Consider the following 25,805-nt stretch of genomic DNA (forward strand, 5'->3'; position numbering starts at 1 on the left):
CTTACATTCAAGAATTCACCCGAACTTCCATGGCTGGAAAGATTCGGCGTTTCAAAGGAGGATACATGAGTATGTGGGAAAAACTTAGCCAGTCTCTGCCATTTTAAAGTTCTCTGCAACACAGAGGTTTTAAAGGTCACGCGCAGTTGTGTTGGCATCAGCGTGACTGTCAGGAATGCTGAAGGTGAAGAGAATATTATGGAGTTTGACAAAATTATATTGTCTGGTGCTCTTGCATTCAAGAATGGAAGAACATATAGGTCTTCAAGTTTATCAGGTAAGCGCAAATTTAATATATTATAGTTTTAATTATTTGTGCTTGTATTTATAGTTTTGATTAGGTCTGCTTTATTTCCCAGCTGGGGAAAGCGAGGTGGTAGTATTGAATGATCTTGAAAAGGAGTTATTTAGCAAGGTGCAGACCATAGATTATTACACCACCGTTTTGAAGATCAAAGGATTAGATCATATGCCTTTGGGCTTTTATTACTTTGGGGAGTTCATGGAGGATCCTGCAACAATTGGGCATCCTGTGGCGATGCAGAGGTTCTTTGCTGATACAGATGTCTTTTTGTTCTGGTCTTATGGAAATTCCTTGGATATCAACGGTCCAATTGTGACCAAGCTTTTGATGGATGTCGTGAATGCTGTGGGAGGGGTAGTTGAGAAAGTGCTTTTGCAGCGACGGTTTAAGTATTTTCCACATGTTAGCAGCGAAGGTATGCTGATAGATTTTCTTCATACGTTCTTTTTCTTCTCTATCTATTCTGATTCCATTGAATTTCTCTACAGATATGAGGAATGGATTCTATGAGAAGTTGGAGTCTCAAATTCAAGGGTTTCAGAATACTTATTATGTAGGAGGACTATTGGCATTTGAGCTTACAGAGCGAAATTCATCATATTCCATGGCTATGGTCTGCAAACACTTTGCCAATGATGATGAGCTGCCGTCATTTCCATATGTTAAGGTGATGTAATTTGATTCCCTTGAGTAAGAAATACAGCAAATCTTGAATAACAAGAGAGGTTAAATTGCCATCCCAGTTGTCTTTTTACTCATATAGTGAATCTTATTTTTCGCAGAGATTGTTTCCTTTAATCTCCAGCCATGAGCCCCGTTCTCCTAGAGAACTAGGTGAACTCCCAGGAGTTGAATTTCCAGATATTCCCTCCCTAGATGGTTATCTGAAATTCTGGGGGACTCATAGAATCACCATGAAGAAGACCCTCTACACTTGGATCAATGAGGAAGGGAGAGTTGTAAACAGGAGGACCTATGGTGAACTTCATGATAATGCTTCTCATATCGCCCGAAAGCTGCTAACAAGCAACAAACCTATTCTCAAGCCTGGAGATCGAGTTCTTCTGGTTTTCCTCCCTGGTTTGGAGTTCGTTGATGCCTTCTTTGCATGCCTTAAAGCTAAAATTGTGCCAGTTCCAGTTTTGCCCCCTGATCCTCTGCAGAGAGGTGGACAGGCACTTCTGAAGATTGAAAATATCTCCAAAGCATGTGATGCCATGGCAATTTTATCCACATCTTCTTATCATGCTGCTGTTCGAGCAGGCTTTGTCAAGAATGTGATAGCACTGACAAAAAGCAATACGAAATATTCTGCCTGCTGGCCTGACCTTCCATGGCTGCACACAGACTCATGGATCAAGAACTATAGAAATCACTCCAGTGACTCCTCTTTGATTGCAGGAGCAAACTCCGAGCCTCGGCCTAATGATTTATGTTTTCTGCAGTTCACTTCAGGTTCAACAGGTGATGCAAAGGGTGTAATGATCACTCATGGTGGGCTCATCCATAATGTGAAATTGATGCGAAAGATATACAGAAGCACCTCAAGGACCATATTGGTTAGCTGGCTTCCTCAATATCATGATATGGGGCTTATTGGAGGCCTTTTTACAGCTCTCGTCAGCGGAGGAGCTGCAGTTCTCTTCTCCCCTATGTCATTTATCAGGAACCCACTCTTATGGCTTCAAACCATCAACGATTATCGGGCTACTCACAGTGCGGGTCCAAACTTTGCATTTGAGTTAGTAATCAGAAGGCTAGAATCTGACAAGGACAAGACCCGAGCTTATGATCTGTCATCTTTGGTCTTTCTTATGGTTGCTGCTGAACCAGTAAGGCAGAAGACTCTGAAAAGGTTCATCGAAATCTCTCAATCTTTTGGCCTTTCTCAGGAAGTTATGGCTCCTGGCTTTGGTCTGGCTGAGAACTGTGTATTTGTAAGCTGCGCTTTTGGAGAAGGCAAGCCAGTTTTTATAGATTGGCAAGGTAGAGTCTGCTGCGGCTATGTTTGTTCAAATGATCTGGATGTTGATATTAGAATTGTAGACCCGGAAACTCTAAAGGAGCATGAGGAATATGGGAAAGAAGGGGAGATATGGATCAGCAGTCCCAGTGCTGGAGTTGGGTATTGGGGCAATCAAGAAATGAGTCAGAAGACATTCTTTAATGAGCTTGAGAACCAGCCTGGCAAGAAATTCACAAGAACAGGAGACCTTGGAAGAATTATTGATGGGAAGCTCTTCATCACTGGAAGAATAAAGGACCTAATTATTCTTGCTGGAAGAAACATTTACTCTGCTGATGTAGAAAAGACAGTAGAAAGTTCTTCTGAATTCTTGCGGCCTGGATGCTGTGCTGTTATTGGCGTTCCAGAGGAAGTTTTGACTGCGAAGGGAGTTTCAGTTCCAGAAATTTCTGATCAGGTTGGACTGGTGGTGATCGCCGAGGTAAAGGAGGGCAAACCAGTTAATGGAGAGATTGTCGAGCAAATCAAAACACGGGTAGCAGAAGAGCATGGCGTGCCTGTTGCTGCTGTCAATCTGATCAAGCCCAGAACGATCTGCAAAACAACTTCAGGGAAGATACGTAGGTTTGAGTGCCTGAAGCAATTTACAGATGGAACTCTGAGTTTAGCAACAGGGCCTTGTTCATCTAAAAGATCTCTGTTTCGATCTTTCACTACAGGTTCTTCCGGCGAGGGAAGGAGAACACGCTCGCTGCTTGGTAAACCTGGACCTCCTTCCCCTCGTCCTCAGCCTCTTAATTCTGGAAAGAGCATGATTGAAATTACCAAGTTTCTGAAAGGACTGGTGTCGGAGCAAACTGGGATTTCAGTGGACAAGATAGCTGCCACTGAGAGCCTTGTTTCCTATGGTATCGATTCAATTGGAGTGGTGAGAGCAGCTCAGAAACTCTCAGATTATCTTGGGGTTCCAATTGGAGCTGTAGATATTTTCACAGCAACCTGCATCTCAGACTTAGCAAGCTTTTCGGAGAATCTGCTGATGAAGTCTCGGCCTGAGTCCATGATAACTGCATCCCATTCTCTGGAGGCTGAGACAGAACTTCTCCGACCAGTTTTCAACAAATCGCCATTATGGAAACTGGGTATCGGGTTCTTCCAACTTCTAGCTATCATCTATATTTCTTGCATCCTAATTCTACCTGCTTATGCCTCCTGCTCTGCATTTTTGAGCTTTCTATCTCATATTCCCATTGAGAAAACTTCACTCTCGTGTTTTCTTATTTCTCTGTTTTTGACACCTCTTGCTTGGATCTTCTATATCTTCCTCACCTGCATTTCTCTCCGTATATTTGGAAACTCATTCTTGCAACCAAACTATGTGATGACCCCGGAGATTTCTATATGGTCCATTGATTTTGTGAAGTGGTGGGCTCTTAACAAGGCCCGAGAAGTAGCTGGGAAAGTTTTAGCTGTGCATCTGAGAGGAACAACATTTCTGAATTACTGGTTTAAGATGCAAGGAGCTCGACTTGGGTCATCTGTTCTAATTGACACAATTGATATCACAGACCCTCCTTTAGTGTCAATTGGAGGAGGAGCTGTGATTGCAGAAGGGGTGCTAATCCAAAGTCATGAAGTGAGGAATGGAGTTTTGATTTTCCAGCCAATTAAAGTAGGCAGCAATTCCTCAATTGGCCCCTATGCTGTGATTGGAAAAGGAAGTATAGTTGGAGATGACACCGATATCCTGCCTCTGCAGAAGATCGAGGGTGGAAAGCCCATGTTTAGATCTGAGAAAACTTTCAAAGGTCAAAAGGTACTTCATTTTCTCAATTTGCCATGCATTCTTTTCTTCTCTTCTCTGTTTAGTACACTACCAAAGATTTACATGTGCTTTGTCATGGCTGAGATTCTCTGTTTTGCCTCTGTAGCTTGCAAGTTAACTATGTTATTAATTGATAAAATTCTTTTTATTCAACTTCGCGTGCAGGGAGGAGCTATGACTGAATTCTATGAGGAGTTGCCTGAGAAGTTAGTACCATTTTACCACTTCATGGGTATCTATGCAGTTGGTCTCCTCAACTCCCTATGTGGTGCCGTCCTTTATTTGATCTACATATACCTATCTGAATCTTCTCCTTTGCTTCACCACTTCACATTTGTTTGCCTTGCGGGCGCCTTCCACTGGTTACCATCCACTATCACTGCATATGCCGCCATCACTAGTGACATTGCATCCAATCCCGCAACTTTTGCTTCCTTTATCGCCATCGGCTATGTTGCCCATGGTCTCATCCTCGGCCTCCTCACCTGCTTCTTAAACCGTCTTCTCACTGGAAAGCAGGGGATGAAACAATCCCACCTGAGAACATGGCTTCGTCACCGGATAAATGTTGCTTGCCACCTCAGATTTGCCAAGCTTCTCTCAGGAACTGAGGCCTTCTGCATGTTTCTACGCCTTTTGGGGGCCAAAATTGGCCAGCACTGTTCCATAAGGGCCATCAATCCAGTCACCGATCCTGAACTGATCTCGATAGGTGATGGTGTTCATCTGGGTGATTTCAGCCGGATTCTCACTGGATTCTATTCTCCTGGGCGGTTCAGTCATGGAGAAGTCAAGGTTCAAAATAATTCGGTGCTCGGAAGCCAAAGCCTTGTCCTCCCAGGCACTGTTATTCAAGAAGACGTCATTCTTGGATCTCTTTCAATTGCACCTGTGAATTCTGTTCTCCAAAGTGGCGGCATCTATATGGGCTCTCAGACCCCAATCATGGTCAAGAACACCTTGCATGCTTCCGACGAGAGGATCGAAGAGATGGACCAGAAATATAAGAAGATTGTTGGAAATCTTGCTGGAAACTTGGCCATTACAACTATGAATGCGAATTCAAGGTACTTCCACCGCATCGGTGTTGGAGGGAGAGGAGTCCTGAAGCTGTACCAAGACTTGCCAGGATTTCAGAAACACAAGATATTCTGTGCTGGGAAGTGTCTCCCAGTAATAATTCGGCACAGCAACAGTCTGAGTGCAGATGATGATGCTAGGATCGATGCACGGGGTGCCGCTGTACGAATTCTATCACAAGGCAGTGGAGAAGCACCTCTCCTTGACCTGACACTGAAGACAGGCAAGACATTCTATGCACGTACCATTGCCGACTTCGCCACTTGGCTTGTCTGCGGCCTTGCTGCTAGAGAACAGCAAGTGAAGCATGCTCCTCACATACGTGATGCTGTCTGGGGCTCTCTGAGGAATGCAAGCTCATATGCTGAGCTGCATTATTACTCAAATATCTGCCGGCTACTCCGATTTGATGATGGACAGGAGATGTATGTGAAGTTCAAACTTCGACCGCTTGATCCTGAGATTGGCGAGGATTCTGGTCTGGTAGAACCAGAGGGGATACTTCCTCCAGAAACTGGTGCAATCCCAAGAAAAGAAAATGACACCCGTCCCTTGCTCTTCCTTGCTGATGATTTCAGGAAACGAGTAGATTCTCCGGGTGGCGTCCACTATATATTTCAGCTGCAATGCAGGCCAGTCCCTGCAGATGAAGCTGATCGCGAAGTCGCTCTTGACTGCACCAAACCATGGGACGACATCAAATTTCCTTACATCGACATTGGAGAGATCACAATCGATAAGAATCTCACTGCTGAAGAATCCGAGAGGTTGGAGTTCAACCCGTTCCTCAGGTGCCACGAGGTTGATGTCATCCGGGCTACTTCATCTTCGCAGAGTGCATCCATCGATCATGGTCGTTCATTGGTCTACGAAGTATGCCAACACCTACGCAATGGTCAGCCCCTGCCGGCAGCATGGCGAAGCTTCCTCGAGCAATCTGATGCTAAGGTTGACCTCTCTGGCTGTCCGATGGCTGCGGCGGTGCAGGCAAAGAAAGGTGGCGAGAGGAGCGGGACCTTGGCGAGGACTTGGTATCAGATGCTATGGGCCACAGCTTGTCAGCCATTGCTACAGACCTTCCTGCCGTACTTCATCATTGGATTGGTAATCTTTGGGCCTCTTCAATGGATGCTCCTCATCAACTCAGCGAAGCAGCTACCATTGCATTGGCTCCTGCCTCTTTTCTGGGTCATCTCAGGGATCATGGCGGCATTGGCCTGTGTTCTGGCCAAGTGGGTCCTGGTGGGAAAGAAGAAAGAAGGCCAGACTGTGATGATATGGAGCTGGGGGGTGTTCATGGACTCGGCGTGGCAGGCCTTGAGGACTGTGGCTGGTGACTACTTTGTGGAGATGACAAGTGGGTCCATTCTCTTTGGTGTTTGGATGAGGCTGATGGGCTCGGTCATGGAGGTGGACCAGGGAGTGTATGTGGACAGCATGGGGGCTGTGCTCAACCCAGAAATGGTGGAGATTGAGGAGGGAGGGGCTGTAGGGAGGGATGCGCTGCTCTTTGGTCACATCTACGAAGGGGAAGGGGGAAGGGTGAAGTTTGGGAAGGTCCGGATTGAGGAGGGGGGCTTTGTGGGGAGTAGGGCTGTGGCCATGCCTGGAGTGAGGATAGAGAGTGGGGCGAGCCTCGACGCTCTTTCCCTGGCCATGAAGGAAGAGGTTGTGAGGTCTAGGTGATGAAAGGAAGGTTAATGCACCATCACACTAAGCTTGAGTAGTAATAAGATACATGTATTACAGATATATTCACCAATAATTTGGCTGCAATCTTGTGTCATGTTGCGCACAAGTTAATTGGCCTAAAATCTTTCAGTACTTCAGGATTAGAATTCTTGGGCATGCATCCAATATTGAAGTACCCCTTCACAGTCCCACAGATTTCCACCTTGATGATAGGCTAAAAAGGTATTATCATGGTTTCAATTTCCTCATTCTATATTATCATGATGATATGTGGATGTTGGGATTGAAGGGAGCTCTTTTCTGACAGCAGGCCAATTTAGATTCCATTTTTGTGAAAGAACTGAGATAAAATTGCATGCACTCCATTCTCTTCCTGAATCACTGTCATTAATATCGTTAATGCTCCATATATGATTGTTACATCGGTGTAGGACTGTAGATCCATGGAAAAATGTCGTAGTAGTGACCCCTTGATGAAGCCATTCTCGAAGCTTTTGATGCCAAAATCTCTCTTGATGCCACAGTAACTTGTTATATTCTAACAATGATTTCGATAACTTTGGTATGATCCTCCGTCCCAAGTCCCCCATTTGCCGTTTCCACAGTTTGAAGATTAAGAATAGTACTATTTGTATTAGTGTCCCCTTCACAAAGCCATTGAACTTTGAAACTTCTGATGCCACAATATCTCTTGACACTGCAGTAACTTGTAATATTCTTCTAGTGACTTCAATAACTTGGCACGATCCTTCAGTTCAAGTTCCCCTATTTTCTGCTTCCACCATTTAAAGATTAAGAATGAAGTTTCCAATTGTCCAATGCTATAAAAGAGTTTCCCTGTTCCACTTGTTCAATTCCTGCTTAGAAGATTTCAGTTCATGGAGACCAGACCCCAGATGAATGATTACCATTAAAATTCTATGCCCTCCTCACAGACCTTCCATATGCGGTCTGCACCGCATGCGCGCCACGTAATCAGGTCATCTCATTCCCGTAGGTCAATCACCGAGACGAGTGTATTAGTAAAATCAAACTAATTAATTTCGCATCATAATTGTCTCATTTAAATTTTGATGTGATAGAAGATCACCTACTGTGCATTGTCAACATTGTTTAATTATTGCCAGTAAACTAGCCAATAGCTTGTTCTATGATCCTTGATCAATCAACAATTGTGGGCAATGGGAGAACATTGAGGCCTACAATGACCCAAAACGCCCTGTTATCCAGGGGGGACACATCCAAGCCACTTGACATTTCTATATAAATCCAGCAGTCAAGACTGCACCCTGGTCTAAAGACTAAACAATCTCCTGGCATGCACTTAAGACCAAAATAATGCTACTAGGCCCAACCTCACTACCCAAATGTTTGTGTATGGTTGGCATGCGTGTGATGTGACATTAGAGAATTGGTGTGATTCATAGGGATGCTGCAATTCACAAAGGTTTGTAGTATAAAAGAATAGTCTTTTCATGCCACATAAGCATGCAACCAGTGCAGGAAAACTTTTTGGTACTTGGTTTTGGCCTGAATGTGGAGCTACACAAGAGCCAGAGAAAGGTCAAGATTATAGAGGAATTGATGCATGGGGGCATGGTGGTCAAGACTGAGGAGGAAGAGGAAGTTGGAGGCTGGAGGTCACACAGAGAGTCTGGAACTGCCAAGGAGAAAACAAATATTACCGTACTTAGAAAGACCTAGTGAGAGCAAGACTCACAAGCATATATGAGCTGCATCCCTTGCATCAATGGGGCTGGAAGTTGGAATACTCTATTTTTGGCAAGAAAGATTCCCAGACCTGGCACATCATCCCAACTTTGACCCCGAAATACCGAATTTTTTTGGAGGACAAGTTGGGTAGGCATTGGCTTGGGACCAGGAGGCAATAGCGGGTGCCAGTCTGCGTGTTCTCAAAGTCCATGCTTTTAAGCTTTTTCCAGTAGGATGCATCCCAAAATCTCATGTTCTTCTTTATATCTATGTGAAAAGAGAGCTGAAGCAGTGGAAGGGTTGGCCATCATAGGCTTAGAGATGTCAGGGATCAGGGGATCAACAGTTGTAGTTTGGATGAAGATCTGAGAGTGAATTATTGGATTGCAGACTATAGTTGCAAGCAAAACTTTAGCAATGGAATAGAGGTTGACAACCTAATCCTTTTCTAATCATTTCTTTATTACCATCCCATTAAGTCTATGCCTATAAATGTATAGCAATAAGTGCATCAGATAGTTATTTTCATATGCTTATTAAATGTAAGCACATACTAGAAGGGTGCTTCTTTATGGATCTGTCATGGCTATAATACTTTAGTTTATTGACGCAAGATATCGTTTTCGAGTTTGTTTTTATCCAGTTGAGAGGAGTGGGTGGGGAAGATGTAGCTGCTCTTGATTGTTCTAGAGAGCTAATATCAAAGTCTATGAAAACTAATTTGTTTTTGGGGTTTGTTTTGCAGATGTGTTTGATACTACCTAATCCAATTATCCTTTCACACTAGCATATAAGAATTGTTTGCAGGCCATGCTTCAAGGCCAGAAAGCTTCACTTTTACTTTTCCTTTATTTTTTTATTCCTCGGTATAATCATATAGTGAGACACCTTTGACATTGATAGTTGATTTGAACAAAGAGGAGTTGAAAAGGTTATGTTGTTGTCAGGTTTCTTCCTCCTATATGTCACTATATATTACATATAGAGTCAGTATCCAAAAACAATATGCAAATAGAAAAGCAAATGTCTTGAAAAATTCTCTTGCAGCTCCTTTTCATATTGCCTTTTTTGATGTCGACATGGGAAGAAACACTGCTGCAAAAAGGAACTGAGGTATTTTATGTACTTATTAAATATGAATCAATTTCCTTTACTTTTGTCAAAATCTTCTACTTATGATGATCTAATAACAGTGTTCTCTTGATTAATTAGACTCAGGTTTCTCACTTGCGTGCTTGATCTTCTTAACCATGTCGGAGCTGCACCTCTGAAATTTTAAATGTTTGTTGCTTGTGTGCTCAATGCTGACAATGATATTGAAGCCACCAGTATAGAATCTAAGTAATACAAGCCAAGGCAATACATAGTAGTCAGAATAAATACTAAGATAGTATATGTGAATTAAATATAGAATAATACAAAAAATGATACAAATGATTATATTTGAAAATCGAGTAAGGGAAAAAAACCTAAGGAATGAATTTTTCCTGTCGATATAAATTTTGATCACAAGTCATTAAGAAACAAAATAGTTTCATGGCATCTATGATCTGGGGAATTGGAAGAGATAGAAACAAGACCCTTGAGAGAGAAAAGCTGATTGCCCCTAGTTATAATAAGAAATTCAGAAAAAAAAAAACAGAAAAAATTTATCTTAGACCAATAATTTTTTTACTGGTATGTGGCTTACTAGCATGCTTCTCACCCCATCTATTCAAGTTATAAATTAAAATCAACTAGAGAATTCTTTAACCTCGCGTTAGGAAAAGGCCATCCTAGCACGCTTGAGAAATGGCCAAGGAGTTTACTCAAAGATGTTACTGTCATCTTGATGTTTCAATAAATCACTACTCTTCTCACTGAACCTTCATACAGTGTTAGCTTAGAGAGGAGATCTCATAAATTATAACTCGTTGTGACATAAGAAAGTCGGTCTAAATATTAAATCAAAGAAAGGATAATACTTTAATTACAACATGTTTCTAGGTAATTTGCCTTTCAAGGGACTAAGCTAAATTAATAATTAAGAATTTAAAGAAGGCGCAAAAATATAACACGGCAAGAAACAGTTGTAAACATGGGCATGGATTTGTAAAAATGTAAATATTGGCATTACTATATGGCAATATTACTATATGGCATCCAATTCCAATCCTCCTCGCCCCCAAAACAAAATGGATTTGAAATATTACTACCATTTGTTTTGATTCAGAAATTATTGGAATATGTCACTTTTGTAAAGTTTAGAGAGAATTTGGAAGTTTCTTCAATATAAAAATTTTTGTAAACAAGATTGTTGTGTCCAAGATTTAGTTTGGTTTTTTTCCTTATTTTTCATATATTTCAAAATTTTCAATGATTTTTAATGTACATAAACTAATTTTGTTTTAAGACATATCATCTAATAAAAATCTTTCTCAACTACAGTCATTAGATTGCTTAAGTGTGGTTCTCAAAAATTGAACTTTCAATATTCCAAAAAATTCACAGATTGTAATTGAAAATTATATATTTTTATATATTATAAATATATTTTTATATTGGTGAGCATTATATTTTAAAAAATGTGTATCGATTTACCTAGAGGTATGTATTGGGATATTAGATGTCTATATTGCTAGGTGTGTATCAATTAACCGTATACTATGTATTAGTAAACACCTTATTTCGGAAACAATGTATCGATTTATCTGGGGATATGTATTGGGTTGCTATTAGGTATGTATTAAAAAAACTTACAGTATGAATTAGGAAGCCGATGAGTGTGTATCACTTGATGAGAAAGAAATAGGATGCGACGATCTTTCTTTGTGCATTGTCTCTATTGGCACGTAAAATTTTTTTCTTTTTTATTTTTTTAAGTTATAGAATTAATGGACTCTATAAGTAGAACGAAGTTCTATCTTTATTTGGCTTCTGAGTTTCCTCTTTAAAATGGGCATAGAAGGAAATGTGGCAAAAAAAAGAGTCCTACCCAATATGATTTTTATTCCTAAATAATATATCCTTTCCACATTTCCCCAGTACTTCTTGTCCCATTCACAAACTGTTGGTATGACTCATCAAGAAGATTGGTAAATATTGGAAAGCTTTCCTATAGAAGGGGTGAGACCCAATTACAGAGTTCTCATATAAAGTGAACTGGAAAAGAGTTTGTATGGCAAAAAAGGAAGGTGGTCTAGGGAGTAAAAGATCTAAATTACTATGAATCAAGCTCTCTTAGCAAAATAGGGTTGGAAATATCTTCGAATAATCGGGGACCTTGGAGAGACATGTGTTGGGCTTATCATAAGAGAGTCAAAACTCTCTCCTAATTGGAAAGGAGATGTTTCAACATTTGGAAAGATATTGTTAGTTCTCTCCTCTATTATGTAACAAAGTCCAATGCAAGTTTGGTAATACCGTAATGTTTGGTTCTAGGAGGACAATGAGATATGCGCAACCCCCCTAAGGAATGTTTTCTCATCCCTTTCTCAACTTTGCTAGGTTAAATCAAGTACGATGGCAGCATTCTATAGTAGCAATTCCTACCCTCTTTGTGAAGAACAACCTTAGGAGAATTTGCAAGTCATCATCTCTCCTTGTTGATTTTCACATCAATTATGCAAGAATGGAAACAAGGTGGTAAGAATGGAAACAAGGTAGTAAGAACAAAATCTTCCTTTGCCTCCTTATATCAAGTCCTAATTAGGAGAGGTATGAATTGGAAGATGGCCACCTCATGTTGGAAGCTGTCGGTGCCAATGAAGATCAAAGAATTTCTTTGGTTATGCTTAAAGAATAAGCTTAATACTAGAGATTATCTTTATATGAAGCTAGGGAGATTCATTGGAGGGTGTTCTTGACGGAGTCAGTGAATCATCTCTCTTTACAATGCGACCATGCTAAAGTTATCTAGAATGAAATCAGTAAGCAGCTTGGAGTACATCTTCCACCACCCAAATTTTTTCAGCTCTTCGCTTAATCTAGAAACAGACATATTTTATAAAGGATTTTATCCATTTGTCTCCATGTTGATAGCTTCTTTTTTCTGGGCCTACCGGAAGGAGAGGAATGCCATTATTTTCTTAATTAAAGCTTCCTCCGTTGCATCCATCGCTTGAAAAGGGCTCAATTCATTCAATGTAGGAGGACTTGCTTGGCTTTTCCAAAATCTAGGCAAAGATTAAGGATATACCAAGATGGTTAGCTACAATCTGAGTTGAAATTGACAAATTTTTCGCTAATTCTTTGGAAAGTATGGGGTTTGAACTCAAAAGAGCTTAAATGTAATCAGATCGTGGCTTCCTCTTTCTTGATCCGGGATGTTCCTTTAGTATCACTATCTCTGCCATTATGAACTCACTTTTCTACTACCACTCAACTATATGTTTTTTCTTTGAAGTTTCTTTTTGTAGCTCATCACTATCCTGTACTTGCATCTCTCTCTTATAATTTCTTTTTCATTCAATCTCTCAATAAATCGGATGGCTTTTGCCTCTCCTTTATCCAAAAAAGAAAAGGTTGACCTTCCTCTTGTTTTTTTTTCCCTAACAATCTTTAGTGCAGCCAATCAGACAATTAGGCAGAAAGGCGGATAAATATAATTCAAAATATTTAAAAGGTAGCGGATTATATATAAATTATTTGGAGTTGAAGTGAACTTTCTCAAAAAATCCATCATACAAGTCTCCGCTATACTTTAATTCATTCCTAGATCAATGGATGCTCAACGAACCTATTCAATCATTGATTCAATCACAGATAGTAGATAGACTAAAATTAAACTTAAATATTGGTTGGTTTTGGTTACTCATTTGTACTCTTCAAGTGACCAGACCAAGGGTAGCCTAACCAAGCTCCATAAGTTGCACCTAAATGAAGGCCATGAGACTCTTACCAAGTAATAAAAACGATAATTGAGAGCTAATCGCTCCATATTCTCAGCTTAAGTGAAGGTGAGGCCCAGTACAGATATAATTATTGCACCAGCCATCTACAGCAAACCATTGCCATCATTCTACAGTTCTTCATTATAATAAAGTAGTCCCATGGGACCGAAGGACTTTTAGGCATACTCATAGTTTGTGGAAATTACTTTCCGAGAGAAATAGCTGCAGTTATCCAAAAAAAAATTAGCATACTTAAATAACTAAATTACAAATAAACTATATAAAACAGACCCATTCACACATACATACGATAAGTCAAAGCATTATAAATAAATGTTTCAAAAGCTTTAGTTATACAGAAATTTCAACATGGTACACCAACTCTCTCTCTTAGGTTAAAAACACCTAGGTTTGGTTTCTCATGGAATCAATTGCTGATAGTATTCAAGCCTTTCCTTGTTTTAAGACGGAAGAGGGTTTTGAGGCCTCACTTGAGCCTCGAGGCAATACCCATGAGTCACCGGATATTCTTTAGAGCAAAGCACATTTCCTTAGCTACTCTAGCATTTTAATCTTATCTACCATTACAAACTTGAGAATAATAACAGATACTCAATTACTTAATGCAAGAATTACGCTTATCATGTAAAATTTATATAGAAAATATATGCTCACAAGCGATGTACAAGCACAAATGATCATAATGATATTGTTCTCTAATTACACTGTCCCTCTAGCCCACCCCTTGACTACATTTTCGGAACATCCATATACACATGTTATCCATTTTATTTTAGATTAGTAACTCTCTATACCTGGTCGACGCCTTTTTTCTTAAGGGAAGAACCTCTCCTTCCTGATTTGAATCATGATGAAACCTCTATTTTTCATCTACCCGGAAGGGCTCGATGATCGGCTGACGATTCAGTAGGCAAGGCTATGTACATAACTAAAATAAAATAAACAGTTCAACTTGTTAACAGGGAAGAGATTAAAGAACGAAGATAACTGTTATTTTATAATAACTACTATATATAGTATAATTGATTTACACAATGATGTAACAGTTTGTTATTTAAGTGCATGATGTACATAATTTAGTGCACAGCAAGGCCTTCCAAAGCCATTAGAATGGCCGTCGGCAATGCTGACGTACGAATGCCGGTTAATTTGGACCGTCGATATTTATCACATGATTCAAGATCTAAGTCGCGCGGCCAACGCTAGTAGTTCTACTCCCCTAATGGAAAGGCGTGGGGTCGGTACCCCGGGGGTTGTTGGAATGCAAGGGAGCCGGAGAAACGGACGCGAGGTGAAGCCGGTCGGGTGGACCCACCACCTCACCCGACACCAAAATTAACGGACCCTGGAAACCAGTCCAAGGCTGTAACCTACCCGAAGTCATTCGGGCCCCGCGCGTACGGATGAAATCCCGACGTTGGGCCGAGATTGATTTCTGTTGGGGTCTGTCTTGGGGCTTCTTTTTGGGTGCGTGGAAGTTGAATCAATTGAGATGTCTGACGGGGAATGGGGCATCGGGAGATCGCTACCGTCCGTTTGCGTGGAAGGCTTTGGAACTGCTCTCGGGGTTGTGGGGGCCCACCTCCTAACGCCCCCTACTTTCCAAGAAGGGGGCTGTGGACCGGCTCGCCGCCTGCGCACGTGACCTCCGGAGACCGGACTTTATTGCGTCACGCTTGCATCATCCACCGGAGGTGTCCGGACTCTAGTCGTTGAAATGACCGAACGAACCTGATGTCGAGCTGAGTTGCTGTATTCGTGCATGGATGTATGGCTATTGCCCATGTTAATTATTCGAGGGTGGCAATTGATGCAGTTGATGAAGGTATTGAGATTTGATACCATTAGTCTGAATTCATCTCTCACCCTTACCCAATTTTCAGATAAATTTTCTCCCATATTGGTTCTCAGAAAATTAATTAGATATACTCAGAGCTACACAAATATCTTGAAGTAGTCTTTTAATGATGTTTGCAGATGATATCTGTAATCACATTGCTGAGATGTTTCTCAAATTCTTTTATATTGTAAATAGCACTTACAGTTATCATGCAAGAAGCTAATCAAAATGCTCTTTTTTGATCACTTTTATTTATTATATAATAAATGCAAAGGGTTACTCTGATCCTTGCCGGTTTAACTCTCCTAGATGGAAGAATTGCTGCCTTCAATCTTTTTGTCCTTTTTTTGAAAAAATTCTTATCCCTTTCGTATAACCTTATTAATTATATAAAAAGTAACCATCGAATGGATTCCTTTTCTAACTCATACTATATATGTATTTATATATTTTTTTTTCAATAGATATTATAGAAATTCTTGGAATCCTGCAATACTAAGCAATCAAGTCATGCTAGAAGAAATGTATAAATTAATTTCACCTTATTGAGAACAAAGCATGCACACCACATTCAACTTTTTCCATAGCATCTCAGATGCCATGAAAATTTTATTATTTTAGGTCGAGGCAAGATGCACTTTGGCATAGCATTTTAAAGATCATGCTAAGTCGGTCCAAATACGAAAGTGGTATGAACATAGGTACTATTTTCTTATAGATGTGCAACTATCAAATTTTGCATTGTTTTTATTCATGACTCCCACGATTTCATTCTCATCCAAAACGCAATCGATTGATTGCTATTTTCTTTTTTCTGTAAATTTCAAACAACAAATTGCGGTTCTTCATTCAGGGCAACGTAGGTTTACTTGGAGGATGACTCTACGTTAGTTATATCTTAGATTAACTATATTTCCTCCCACATGTTCGTAGGTTTACATATGGTTCTCAAGACTGTCGAAATCTAGCGCGAGGAAAATCAAATGGTGGATTAGCATACTACGCATGCCCTAGAGAAGAATTTCATCTTGGATTGCAAGCTTCCATTCCATCCTCTCTAATACATATCAGGATAGTTGAAAATACTATTGTCATACTTCCACCTAAAGTTTAGCTGTGTAGAACCAGCCGTCGAGCATGCAGACAAAGCGGTCGTAGAATTTATCGTCCGTAATCTTTTACACTTTCTAGTATGGCTTACGCAAACGTTTGAAATGAAGCCCCCTACTTATATACCTCAATTAAACCTGATTTGCAAAGAAAATTCTGGCAGAAATGACAATTCTTTTGCATAGGCCTCCCACGTGCGGCTAGACAAACAGTGCGCACACTTTGCTACAGGAGAGACCAAGACAAGGACAATCGAGTCTAGTCCACGAAGGCAGCCGAACCCGCGGTCAGAAAACCGGCACCCGGCTTCGGGTCTCTAGCAAAAGCGGTATCCACCTTCTCCCGGTGGTAGTTTTCAATTGGCCTACGGCGGTTCTTGTCCTCGCCCAGGCGTTCGGTTGGGGCGGTCATTTTACCACCCCCTTATCGGGAACCCGGCTTCCTCCAAAGTCTTCAGGATTGCTTTCGGTAAGAAGGAAGACAAGAGAAAGAGAGAGATTACAAGAGAGGCCGCAGAAAGCATAAAGAAAAAAGTCGGCCTTTTTATATGGATTTGCTGCAGAGATCGCCAACGGAAAACAACAGAAGTTGGTTGTGCCATGAATGGAGTCTTTTGGTGGTGCTAAGAGGGAGAGCGTGAGAGAGAGAGAGAGAGAGAGTCGAAGGAGATAGCTAGAGGGAAAAGGAAGAGCTTTTTGGAGGAATATGATGGCAAATAAAGGGAATTCGAGCCACGGGAAGCAGCAGGAGCAGCATATCTCCTTTGGCTTGATCCAGCCCTCCTCATCGACGCATGGAAACTTCATGTAAATGCTCGAGATAGTAGAATTAGTTATCATGGAAATTAGAAGAGAGCTCTCATGCCTTTGTGTTATTCTTTTTGGTTCATTTGGTTTGATAAGTAATAGAAGGTGGAGTAGAGAGAGAAACATGCCTTAGAATCTGATTTCTGGGGAAAAGAGGTTAACTTGGCGAGTCAAAGTTGGCTTATGATTGGTTAGGAATGGGGTAGAGGAAGATCCATGTGGTAGGATTGCGGTATTAGGTGATCTAAGGTTGCGAAAGTTGTGGTCTTGGATTTTTATTCCATGTGATAATAGTGGAAGAGGACTAAAATTTATGCTCATATATTTAAGGAAAGCTGGTTCTTTTATGGTGCAAAGGTGGTCTTGGTGCGTCGTAAATAGATGAGGATTCGATCTTGAATCCATTTTCATAGAGGATATTGTGCTGATTTATTGCAAACTAAACTAGCTTAGGTGTCTTTCTGAGGGGGAATGAATGAAGGATTATTGGTTAGAAATGTAGAGATAGAGCCGTGCCTTGGATTCTATTTCATGTGATTGGAGTGGAGCAAAGCTAAATTCCAGAGCTGGGAATTGCTATTTTAGAGAATAGTTGGTCCTTTCATGGTGTAAATTAACTGCAAAGTTAGCTTCGATAACTGCTCAATAGTATAAAGTTCTGATTTTGATTTTGATTTTATTTCTTGTTTGGATTCTCTTGTTGATATGATGGCAGAAGTAGGGAGACGGGGGCCTATGACTTGGGAGAGCTGGACCAAGCACTGTTCATGTATCTTGATGGGCAGGATCACTCATCAGCTCAAGAACAAAGACGTGAGTCCCTTCCAATTATTCTTCTCTTCTTTTGATTCTATCCTCTTTGGGCCTCATCTCCTATGTTGATTTCAACTGGATATCTAAAAGGTCATCCTTTCACAAGGACTATAGATTAGTAGGTGGAGAGGGGGAATATGAGATAGCTGTAGAGATTCCCTTCCCAAAAAGCTTTTTGGGGTCATGAAAACATCATGGCCAACAGATCTCGCTGTCCTGCATATTTGACCAGATAGGATTACAATTTCGAATTTTTGGAAAAGATAAGTAAGTGCAATATCTTGCTTTTTATTTTTATTTTTCTTCTCCCACCCCCACCCCATCCCTTGTGCGTAGACTGTGACATGTAACAAACCTCTCATGATTTCCTTCCCTTGCAAATTCCTGCACTGAAAAGGGTACGAATGGATTTCTGTTTCTCCCTTTCCCTCTTGTTTTTTTCCTCTCTTTCTCTTCCATTCTACGGTTCTATTTTCGCTTGCTCGCTTCTTTTGAATGGCAAAAAGCCACTAGTGCATGAAAAAATATGAAGGCCTAGCTAGCTGTGGCTCATATCTCATGCATCTTTTGCTTCTCTCTCTCTCTCTCTCACACACACACACAGAGGAACAAACAGTGTTCTATATTATTTTTATCTAAAAGATCCTATTTTGCTGTCATGATTATGTCTGTGGAAACAAAAGCTGGTGCCTTTATTTCCTTGGAGGAGTTTGTTTTCCATTTATGGTCTTCTGGTAGGATGTTTTAAGATGCACCTTCAGGGGATTTAATGCTTGCAAAGGTTCATGTATGCAGAGACTCTGAACATTTTCCCTTCCCAGCCCATGCATGTAGAGCCATCTGCAAAGGTATGGGTACTCGAAACAAGACCTTTCTCTTGTTGTTTCTTCTTCCATACTTTCGCTGCGGGATTAATTTGTAGTTCGGTTGATGTTCCCATATACTTTTGTTTTTTTATAGGGCGAAATTAGTTTGGTCTCTCCAACAAGCAGTGGTTCTAAGAAGTCATCAGAGCGAACCATGGAGTTGGGCAACCCACGAAGCGATCCCCCAGCTTTGCCTGAGCCTGGGAGCGATATTAAAGCAGTGGTAAAGGTGAAATACCGAGCTAGTCTCTCTCTCTCTCTCTTGCTTCTCTCTAATGGCTAATACAGACAATGTTAAGGCCATCTCTGGTTTTCACTCGAGAGAACCCGGTGTGGGTTTTTCGCTTTATGTGTTACTTGGTCACCCATATTCTTCTATGTGGACAGAAGGAAGGAAACAACAGAAAGGGCACATCTAGTTCGGAACAAGAAAGGCCCAGGACACCAGATCCTAAGGTAAGTTTCATCGACATAAAAGAGAGCTATCTATTATCTAGAGCTTTCTAAACTTTTTCTTTCCCAAGGTGGAGTAAGTTTCGGCTCTGTCATACTGCGTTTGATTTATCTGTTGGCAGACACTGAGAAGGCTTGCTCAGAATAGGGAGGCAGCCAGGAAAAGCAGGCTAAGGAAGAAGGTCAGTCAAGTAAAAGAAAAGAAAACAAAAGGAAAGGAAAGAATATAATAAAAAGGAAACGAAACCACCACCTATGCATCCATCCTGTTGTTCTAGCTTGGCTTTTATTTATCCACAGAAACAACTAACCACATAAAAGTCTCATTTTGAATAGTATCCAATCTTTCTTGCCTCTCTCTTTTCCCTCAACAGGCTTATGTTCAACAGCTAGAGAACAGTAGGATCAAGCTAACTCAGCTAGAACAAGAGCTCCAGAGGACAAGGGCTCAGGTGTGAAGTACTAGGACACTCTCATTTAAGCTTGCACCATCGATCCGTTTCTTTTCCCTTCAAACTTCCCATTATGCTCGCTCTCTTTCGATTATAACAGTCATATTTCTTAAGCAGGGTTTGTTCTTCGGTGGAGCACTTCTTGGGGACCAAGGCAGCTTCCCTCCCAGCATCAGCTCACTCAGCTCAGGCATCATCAACCTGACCTAAATTTACATACGAGCACACTGATTCCATCTTCTTTTTTAGTGTGTATATATATACACACACTTCTTTCAGCCATAACGAGTCGTTTGTTCTTAGATGCCGCGATGTTTGACATGGAGTATGGAAGGTGGCAAGAGGAGCACCATCGACGAATGTGCGAGCTTCGGGCTGCAGTGCAAGAACACCTACCAGAGAACGAGCTCCGGATGTTCGTCGAGAACTGTTTGGCTCACTACGACGACATGATTAACCTCAAGAGTTTGGTCATCAAGTCTGACGTCTTCCACCTCATCTCCGGCATGTGGAAGACCCCTGCAGAGCGCTGCTTCCTGTGGATGGGTGGCTTCCGCCCCTCCGAGCTCATCAAGGTCACCCCGAACCCCTTACTCTAATCTTTCTATATCTATCGCTTGCATGTTCCAAATTCTTCATGGATCTCTAGAATGAGGCTGGAAATAATTGAAAGAGACGTCCTTGGCACTGGTGTGGACCCGATTCGGTGCATTAGGAGATGTAGTTCAGCTGCCAATGTAGACCTCTAATTAGTTTGTCCCAGCAAGACCAAGGAGGGTTTAACAAAAACGATGCCAATGCCCATGCATGGTTTCCAAAGGACAATCGGTCGAGTCTAACTAAACCGTGATTTGACTTATATTTATATAGTATGACGAGTCATATGGTTCGCGATGGTAAGACCAACTGAATCCACTCCATTGCCCACCAATTGTTGCGAATCTCATCATGATAGAACGGCCAACAGATGATACCCATCATGAATACGGGGACGGACCACCAGCCAGTGATTGTAATCATATATAGCTCATCTGTTTTTTAGAAGTTCACAAATTTTTGAACGCTTGGGATATACATGTATGCATGTATCGTATATGCATGCTTGTAGTTGGTGCGGATATGTAGTTATGGGAATCGTTGAACCAATCTCCAGTTAATGGAAGGGTTGTGGTTTTCCACTAAATTAATTTGTGGTTCGAGGACCAGTTCAGTTTTATGAAAGATTTTGACATGAACTTCATGTCATCGAGTACTGATGACTGGTGTTGAGGAGTGGGTGGTGTGGGCATTGGGAAGATGGTTGATGGGGACGGTTTTCCTTTACCTATGACCGGTGGAGATGTGGCCTTGCCTTTATATATTCTATAAAGCGGGGTTGGTTTCTCCATTCAAGGAGAAAAGGAATAAGACTGAATAAATAAAACTATCTGATTGTTGAGCCGTGCAAGCATGGCCCCTTAGCCCTTACATTCTCCATACTCATTTACTTTCGTTCTCTACATAATAAATAGATATACGACACCAATTCTTTTCACGCATTTCTATGTGTAGAAAAGCTGAACGGAAGACCGTGACATTTTTCATGGAGTTTATCGAAACGTATATATCCATTGATAAAAGCACAACTACGTACTATCAATTATTCTCAGTATTAATTAAGGTGCACACTAGGGGGCTTTATGACTTGTTCTTTTTGCATGATATTATGTAGGAATGTATAACAACTGTGCTTCTTTAGCTCTTGCTTACGTGCTTAAGTATATATGTGGGTGTTTAGATGCTTTTGAGCCACATCGAGCCATTAACGGAGCAACAGATACTGGGGGTGTGTGGCCTGCAACAGTCGACGCAAGAGACGGAGGAAGCGCTGAGCCAAGGACTTGAAGCCCTCCACCAGTCTCTATTGGACACCGTCACCTCCGATGCCCTGAGCTGCCCGTCCAATATGGCCAACTACATGGGCCAAATGGCCATTGCCATGAACAAGCTCACCACCCTCGAGGGCTTCGTTCGACAGGTAAGCCCCATTGCTCGTACTTTTCTTTTGTCAATAATTAAAACCATAATTGAAATTTAAGATAAAATGGAAACTTACTTAAACAGAAAAATCAAATGTAATGCAACCACAAATGTGGTTCTAATTACCCTGACCTGCACCAGAACCGTCATTAGACTGGCACTTATATTTTGCTTTCATAATTTGTGGACCAATATGTATATTAATCCACTTGTCACAAGAAGCAGACTCGCACCCTCTCAGTGGCATGGGGCCCTATGTGACAGTGAGAGGTTCTGAGGGTTATGAGGTCGAGTATTCCCCAGTTATCATTCTCAAAGTCGTCGTTTTCGGAGTTGTTGGGGGACCAGTTACCTTGGTAATGGGTTAGGTGTTGTTCTGGTAATCAAGTAGCTTTCCGAGAAATTAGCATGATAATACTCTTGAGTTGGTTGCAAATATATATCTAGGTAAATATAGATGCAGGCATATATATTGCATGGACTTGAGGAAATTAATCAAGAATCAGGGTTTTTTTTTGTTTTTGATGAATAAGATTCAGTTATTTGGCAAGAGCTTGGAATGGTTCTGTGCTGCTTATGTCTTCTTTGGATATATCAGTCCATCACCATATTCAGGCATTGGTGCAGCATGATTATTCCAGGATCAAGGATGATGTAGGTGGAGCTTGACAAAATCATATGGTGATTCTACATAGCAGTGATTCCAAATCACTCCTACTTCTCGAATCATCGTCCAACCTAGTGATAGAAAATTCATTCTTGAGGTCGGGTATGCAAGATCATTCCAGGGTAGTGATCTTGGACTAAAATTTGGGGATAAAAATAATCCTCGGTCTAGCAAAAAAAATTGGTACATCAATGTACCTAATATATTATATCAATATTATCTATATTGTATTATAATAGATTAATAATAGCATATTATTATTCAATTATAATTTTAAATTACAATATAAATATATTATCATAATTTATAATTATATTATAAAATTATTTAATATATTACTTCTATTTGCCTTATTTTCCTAATCAGAATAAAATAATAATATATTACAAATATAAATAAAAATATTAATTCTAGAATAACAGTTAATATAATTTTATAGAATTCATAATTTATCGGATTAATAAGTATATTGTTAGAGAATATATTAATAATTAATATATTGGTCACCAAATGCCACCCAACATGCAAATTCTCTACATTGACATATTACTCAGGGAAAACCTTGTAGTCTGTAGCAAATTTGTTTGTAGAGGCGGCACACCATCTCAAGGAGACAAGGACAGCACTCCATAGACCTTTTCCTCACCAAATGAAGAAACTTTTCATCAGCATCTTTCCTCGTTTTATTTTTCACAAGTTTAGGTGAATCAACCTTCTGTCAAAGTGAATTATGATGATGTAGCATTTAGACTTCCAAACGTGACTTGGTAATAACTAGCCCACATGAAAAACTTATCTAAATTAATCTACGTATGTGCTAAGAGAGTCAATACTAATTCTTAGCAAATGCATTCTTACAGGCAGATAATCTGAGGCAGCAGACACTCCACCGGCTTCACCAGATCTTGACAACCCGTCAAATGGCCCGATGCTTGTTAGCCATCGCTGAGTACTTCCATCGCCTCCGTGCTCTGAGCTCCCTATGGCTCGCTCGACCAAGACAGGAGTGATTCTCTGAACCCTAGAAAGGGAGATCAGGAGAAAGGCTTCAGTGGTTGTGCCACCTCCATCTCTTTCCTTGGCACTGAATGGGATTCTATGGAGAGGCAGGAAGATCCATTAGAGTCTTTTCTAGAGATGTATAGATAGATATATAGATACGTTAGATACACTGAATTGATGCAATGTGGCCTACGTTTCATCCCATCCTCTTCTGTTCTTTCTCAGCTTACCTTATCATGAGGGTGACTTTGTAGGAAAGCAGAGATTGAGGCAATGTTTTCTGACTTGCTTGATGGAGGAAGGAGAAAGAGAAGGGAGGTGAGGAGATCTTAAGAGAAGGAGAAGAAGGTAAAGAAAAAGCAATCTCTCTTTGTCGCTCTCTCTTCGGTCTATGTTTTGAGGAGAACAAGGTGTTTGAACATAGAGGAGGGATGGGTGGGTCCACTGGTGCACATGTCACCATTTGGCTATCCCACCCTGCATGTTTTTGGAATATTTGGTGAAGGTGTCAGAGAGGGGGTTCTGTATTGAACTTTGGCCGGTGACATTTTATTTGGTTTGTCCTTTATGTTTTTAGTTCTTTGCTTTCCTCCTCTCTTATTGTTTCTTTTAATTTTTCATGAAAGAAGGCCTGTGCTTTTTAGCTATGCATGGTTTTTCAGGAGAAAACCTCTTGGCTAGCTAATAAACTAGCTGCCAAAAGGCTTCAAATTGATCATGCCCTAGCCGAGGCCTTGATATGCTCTCGTGCAATTCTATGGTACCCTCCTATAACCCTTACACTGTATGCACCACCTGGTCGTGCACGCCACCAAACACAGCCGCTTATTCTTTATCAAGCATGCATCTTGATGCACTACTCTAAAAATGACCAGCTGTGATTGGTGGCATGTACAGCCAAGTGGTGCACATAGTCTAGGACATAATATAATTTCTGTCAAAAGAGGAGGGAGGAAAAAAGAGGAGTTCTTCGATATTTTTAACCAACCATTCATCCATGTAGCGTAAGTTTGATGGGAGCTACAAAATTTGATTAATGAGTCTAATAATTGGTTATACGGGAGTAGATGGTTGGAACCATTCCTTGCTTGGACACGTTCCTTGCTGATAGTGAATGGTAAGGAAGAAAAAGAAGAAAAATTACTGGCTTATGTGACACTTTTGCTACCAAATTCTTTGAATATGTGAGCAGCCATGTAGAATTTCTGACCATATATGTATTATGGCCATCCAAGCAAAGAAGACCTTGATGGTTATAAAGAACTTGAATTACAAGCTGGTGGTTAGGTGATTAATTAATATTCACTGGAATTCAGGTCTTTGGCTAAATCAACTCCTTTAAAGCTGCAATTTAATAATAAAGTAAGATAAAAGAAATGTGACCAAACTATTTGCTATGACTCAACCATGACTAAATTGACAGCTTTGTAGTTCAAGCAATTGAGTATATACTTCCTTATATGTGAGAGTGCATTTTCTGTACCGAAACATAGCTAAGAAATATGCAATGGTTGCACTCTATGTACTGTGATTCCTCATAGAATCAGCCCAATATCTTAAATTGTGGTCCGTAATTTCACCAGGAATTGAAGACCCATACTCATATAGGGATCTTATACTGTAGATCATCTGCTAGACTGCCGTAGGCATATGTTGAGAGCTACAATATATTTTACTACACTACGTGCACTGTGTACTTTGGATATGTAGCCAAAATTACCAAGACTAGGCGCTTGTTAACACATTTGCAAAGCCTTCTAATTCAACCTTACAGTTTTGTAGGCCTTGGATTTATATCTAGCACCATCTTGAATCCCTACAAGAGAGTCAATTTTTAGTGATCAATGTGTTTACAAAGCCGGCAGGTTGCATGAACATGGGTGTGATCTTGCTCTTGGTCATCTCTTATGACTCTCATCTAAGCCATGTTAGTGATGTCAACTCTGAAAGAGAGGAAACATTTGTATGTCGTAGAAGGATAAAATAGCTGATTTCTCTCTCTTTTTTTTCTTTTTTTTTTTTTTTGCGCTAAAAAATGGTGGTTTCATACGTAACGTATACGGATACAATTAAAAGAATTAAAAAGCAAAACATCATGGAGAGCACTAGACAACTCCACCTCGCCCATCCATATGTGGGCCCCTGAGTGGTTAGCAACAAAGGAGGCCACCCAAAATTTCTCTATTTCCAACTAATGAAAATTAACAAGTAAATGTTAACACAAGTGTTTAGCCTACCTTGTGATTTTCCAACGCTATGCATGAGAAGGCATTTTTTCTACAATGTCATTTGGGCTTGTTTCATG

General features: G+C 40.6%; 2 protein-coding genes across 2 annotated transcripts; both read left to right on the forward strand.

The window, feature by feature from the left end:
• The first annotated feature begins 4,273 nt into the window (after window positions 1–4,273).
• LOC113463246 lies at window positions 4,274–6,925 on the forward strand. Its single transcript, XM_039116178.1, has one exon. It carries the CDS (start codon window positions 4,324–4,326, stop codon window positions 6,859–6,861), a length of 2,538 nt encoding a protein of 845 aa, XP_038972106.1. The 5' UTR covers window positions 4,274–4,323; the 3' UTR covers window positions 6,862–6,925.
• A 9,980-nt stretch (window positions 6,926–16,905) lies between these two features.
• Window positions 16,906–24,076, forward strand: LOC103714951 (bZIP transcription factor TGA10-like). Its single transcript, XM_008802434.4, has 11 exons — window positions 16,906–17,228; window positions 17,944–18,041; window positions 18,837–18,889; window positions 19,002–19,136; window positions 19,295–19,363; window positions 19,483–19,542; window positions 19,735–19,812; window positions 19,930–20,002; window positions 20,116–20,387; window positions 21,590–21,829; window positions 23,359–24,076. The coding sequence occupies exons 1-11, from the start codon at window positions 17,128–17,130 to the stop codon at window positions 23,506–23,508; spliced, it is 1,329 nt and encodes a 442-aa protein (XP_008800656.1). The 5' UTR covers window positions 16,906–17,127; the 3' UTR covers window positions 23,509–24,076.
• Window positions 24,077–25,805: the final 1,729 nt, after the last annotated feature.

The sequence above is a fragment of the Phoenix dactylifera genome, unplaced genomic scaffold (genome assembly GCF_009389715.1).
Source record: "Phoenix dactylifera cultivar Barhee BC4 unplaced genomic scaffold, palm_55x_up_171113_PBpolish2nd_filt_p 000064F, whole genome shotgun sequence".
Classification (NCBI taxonomy): Eukaryota; Viridiplantae; Streptophyta; class Magnoliopsida; order Arecales; family Arecaceae; genus Phoenix; species Phoenix dactylifera.

Excerpts from the sequence above, each read along its gene's own strand:
- LOC113463246 (XM_039116178.1), top strand. The coding sequence starts at position 4,324 with ATGGGTATCTATGCAGTTGGTCTCCTCAACTCCCTATGTGGTGCCGTC.
- LOC103714951 (XM_008802434.4), top strand. The coding sequence starts at position 17,128 with ATGATGGCAAATAAAGGGAATTCGAGCCACGGGAAGCAGCAGGAGCAG. Across the intron at positions 19,543-19,734 it reads AAAGCAGGCTAAGGAAGAAG|GCTTATGTTCAACAGCTAGA; the intron begins GTCAGTCAAGTA and ends TTCCCTCAACAG. Across the intron at positions 20,003-20,115 it reads CATCAGCTCACTCAGCTCAG|ATGCCGCGATGTTTGACATG; the intron begins GCATCATCAACC and ends GTTTGTTCTTAG.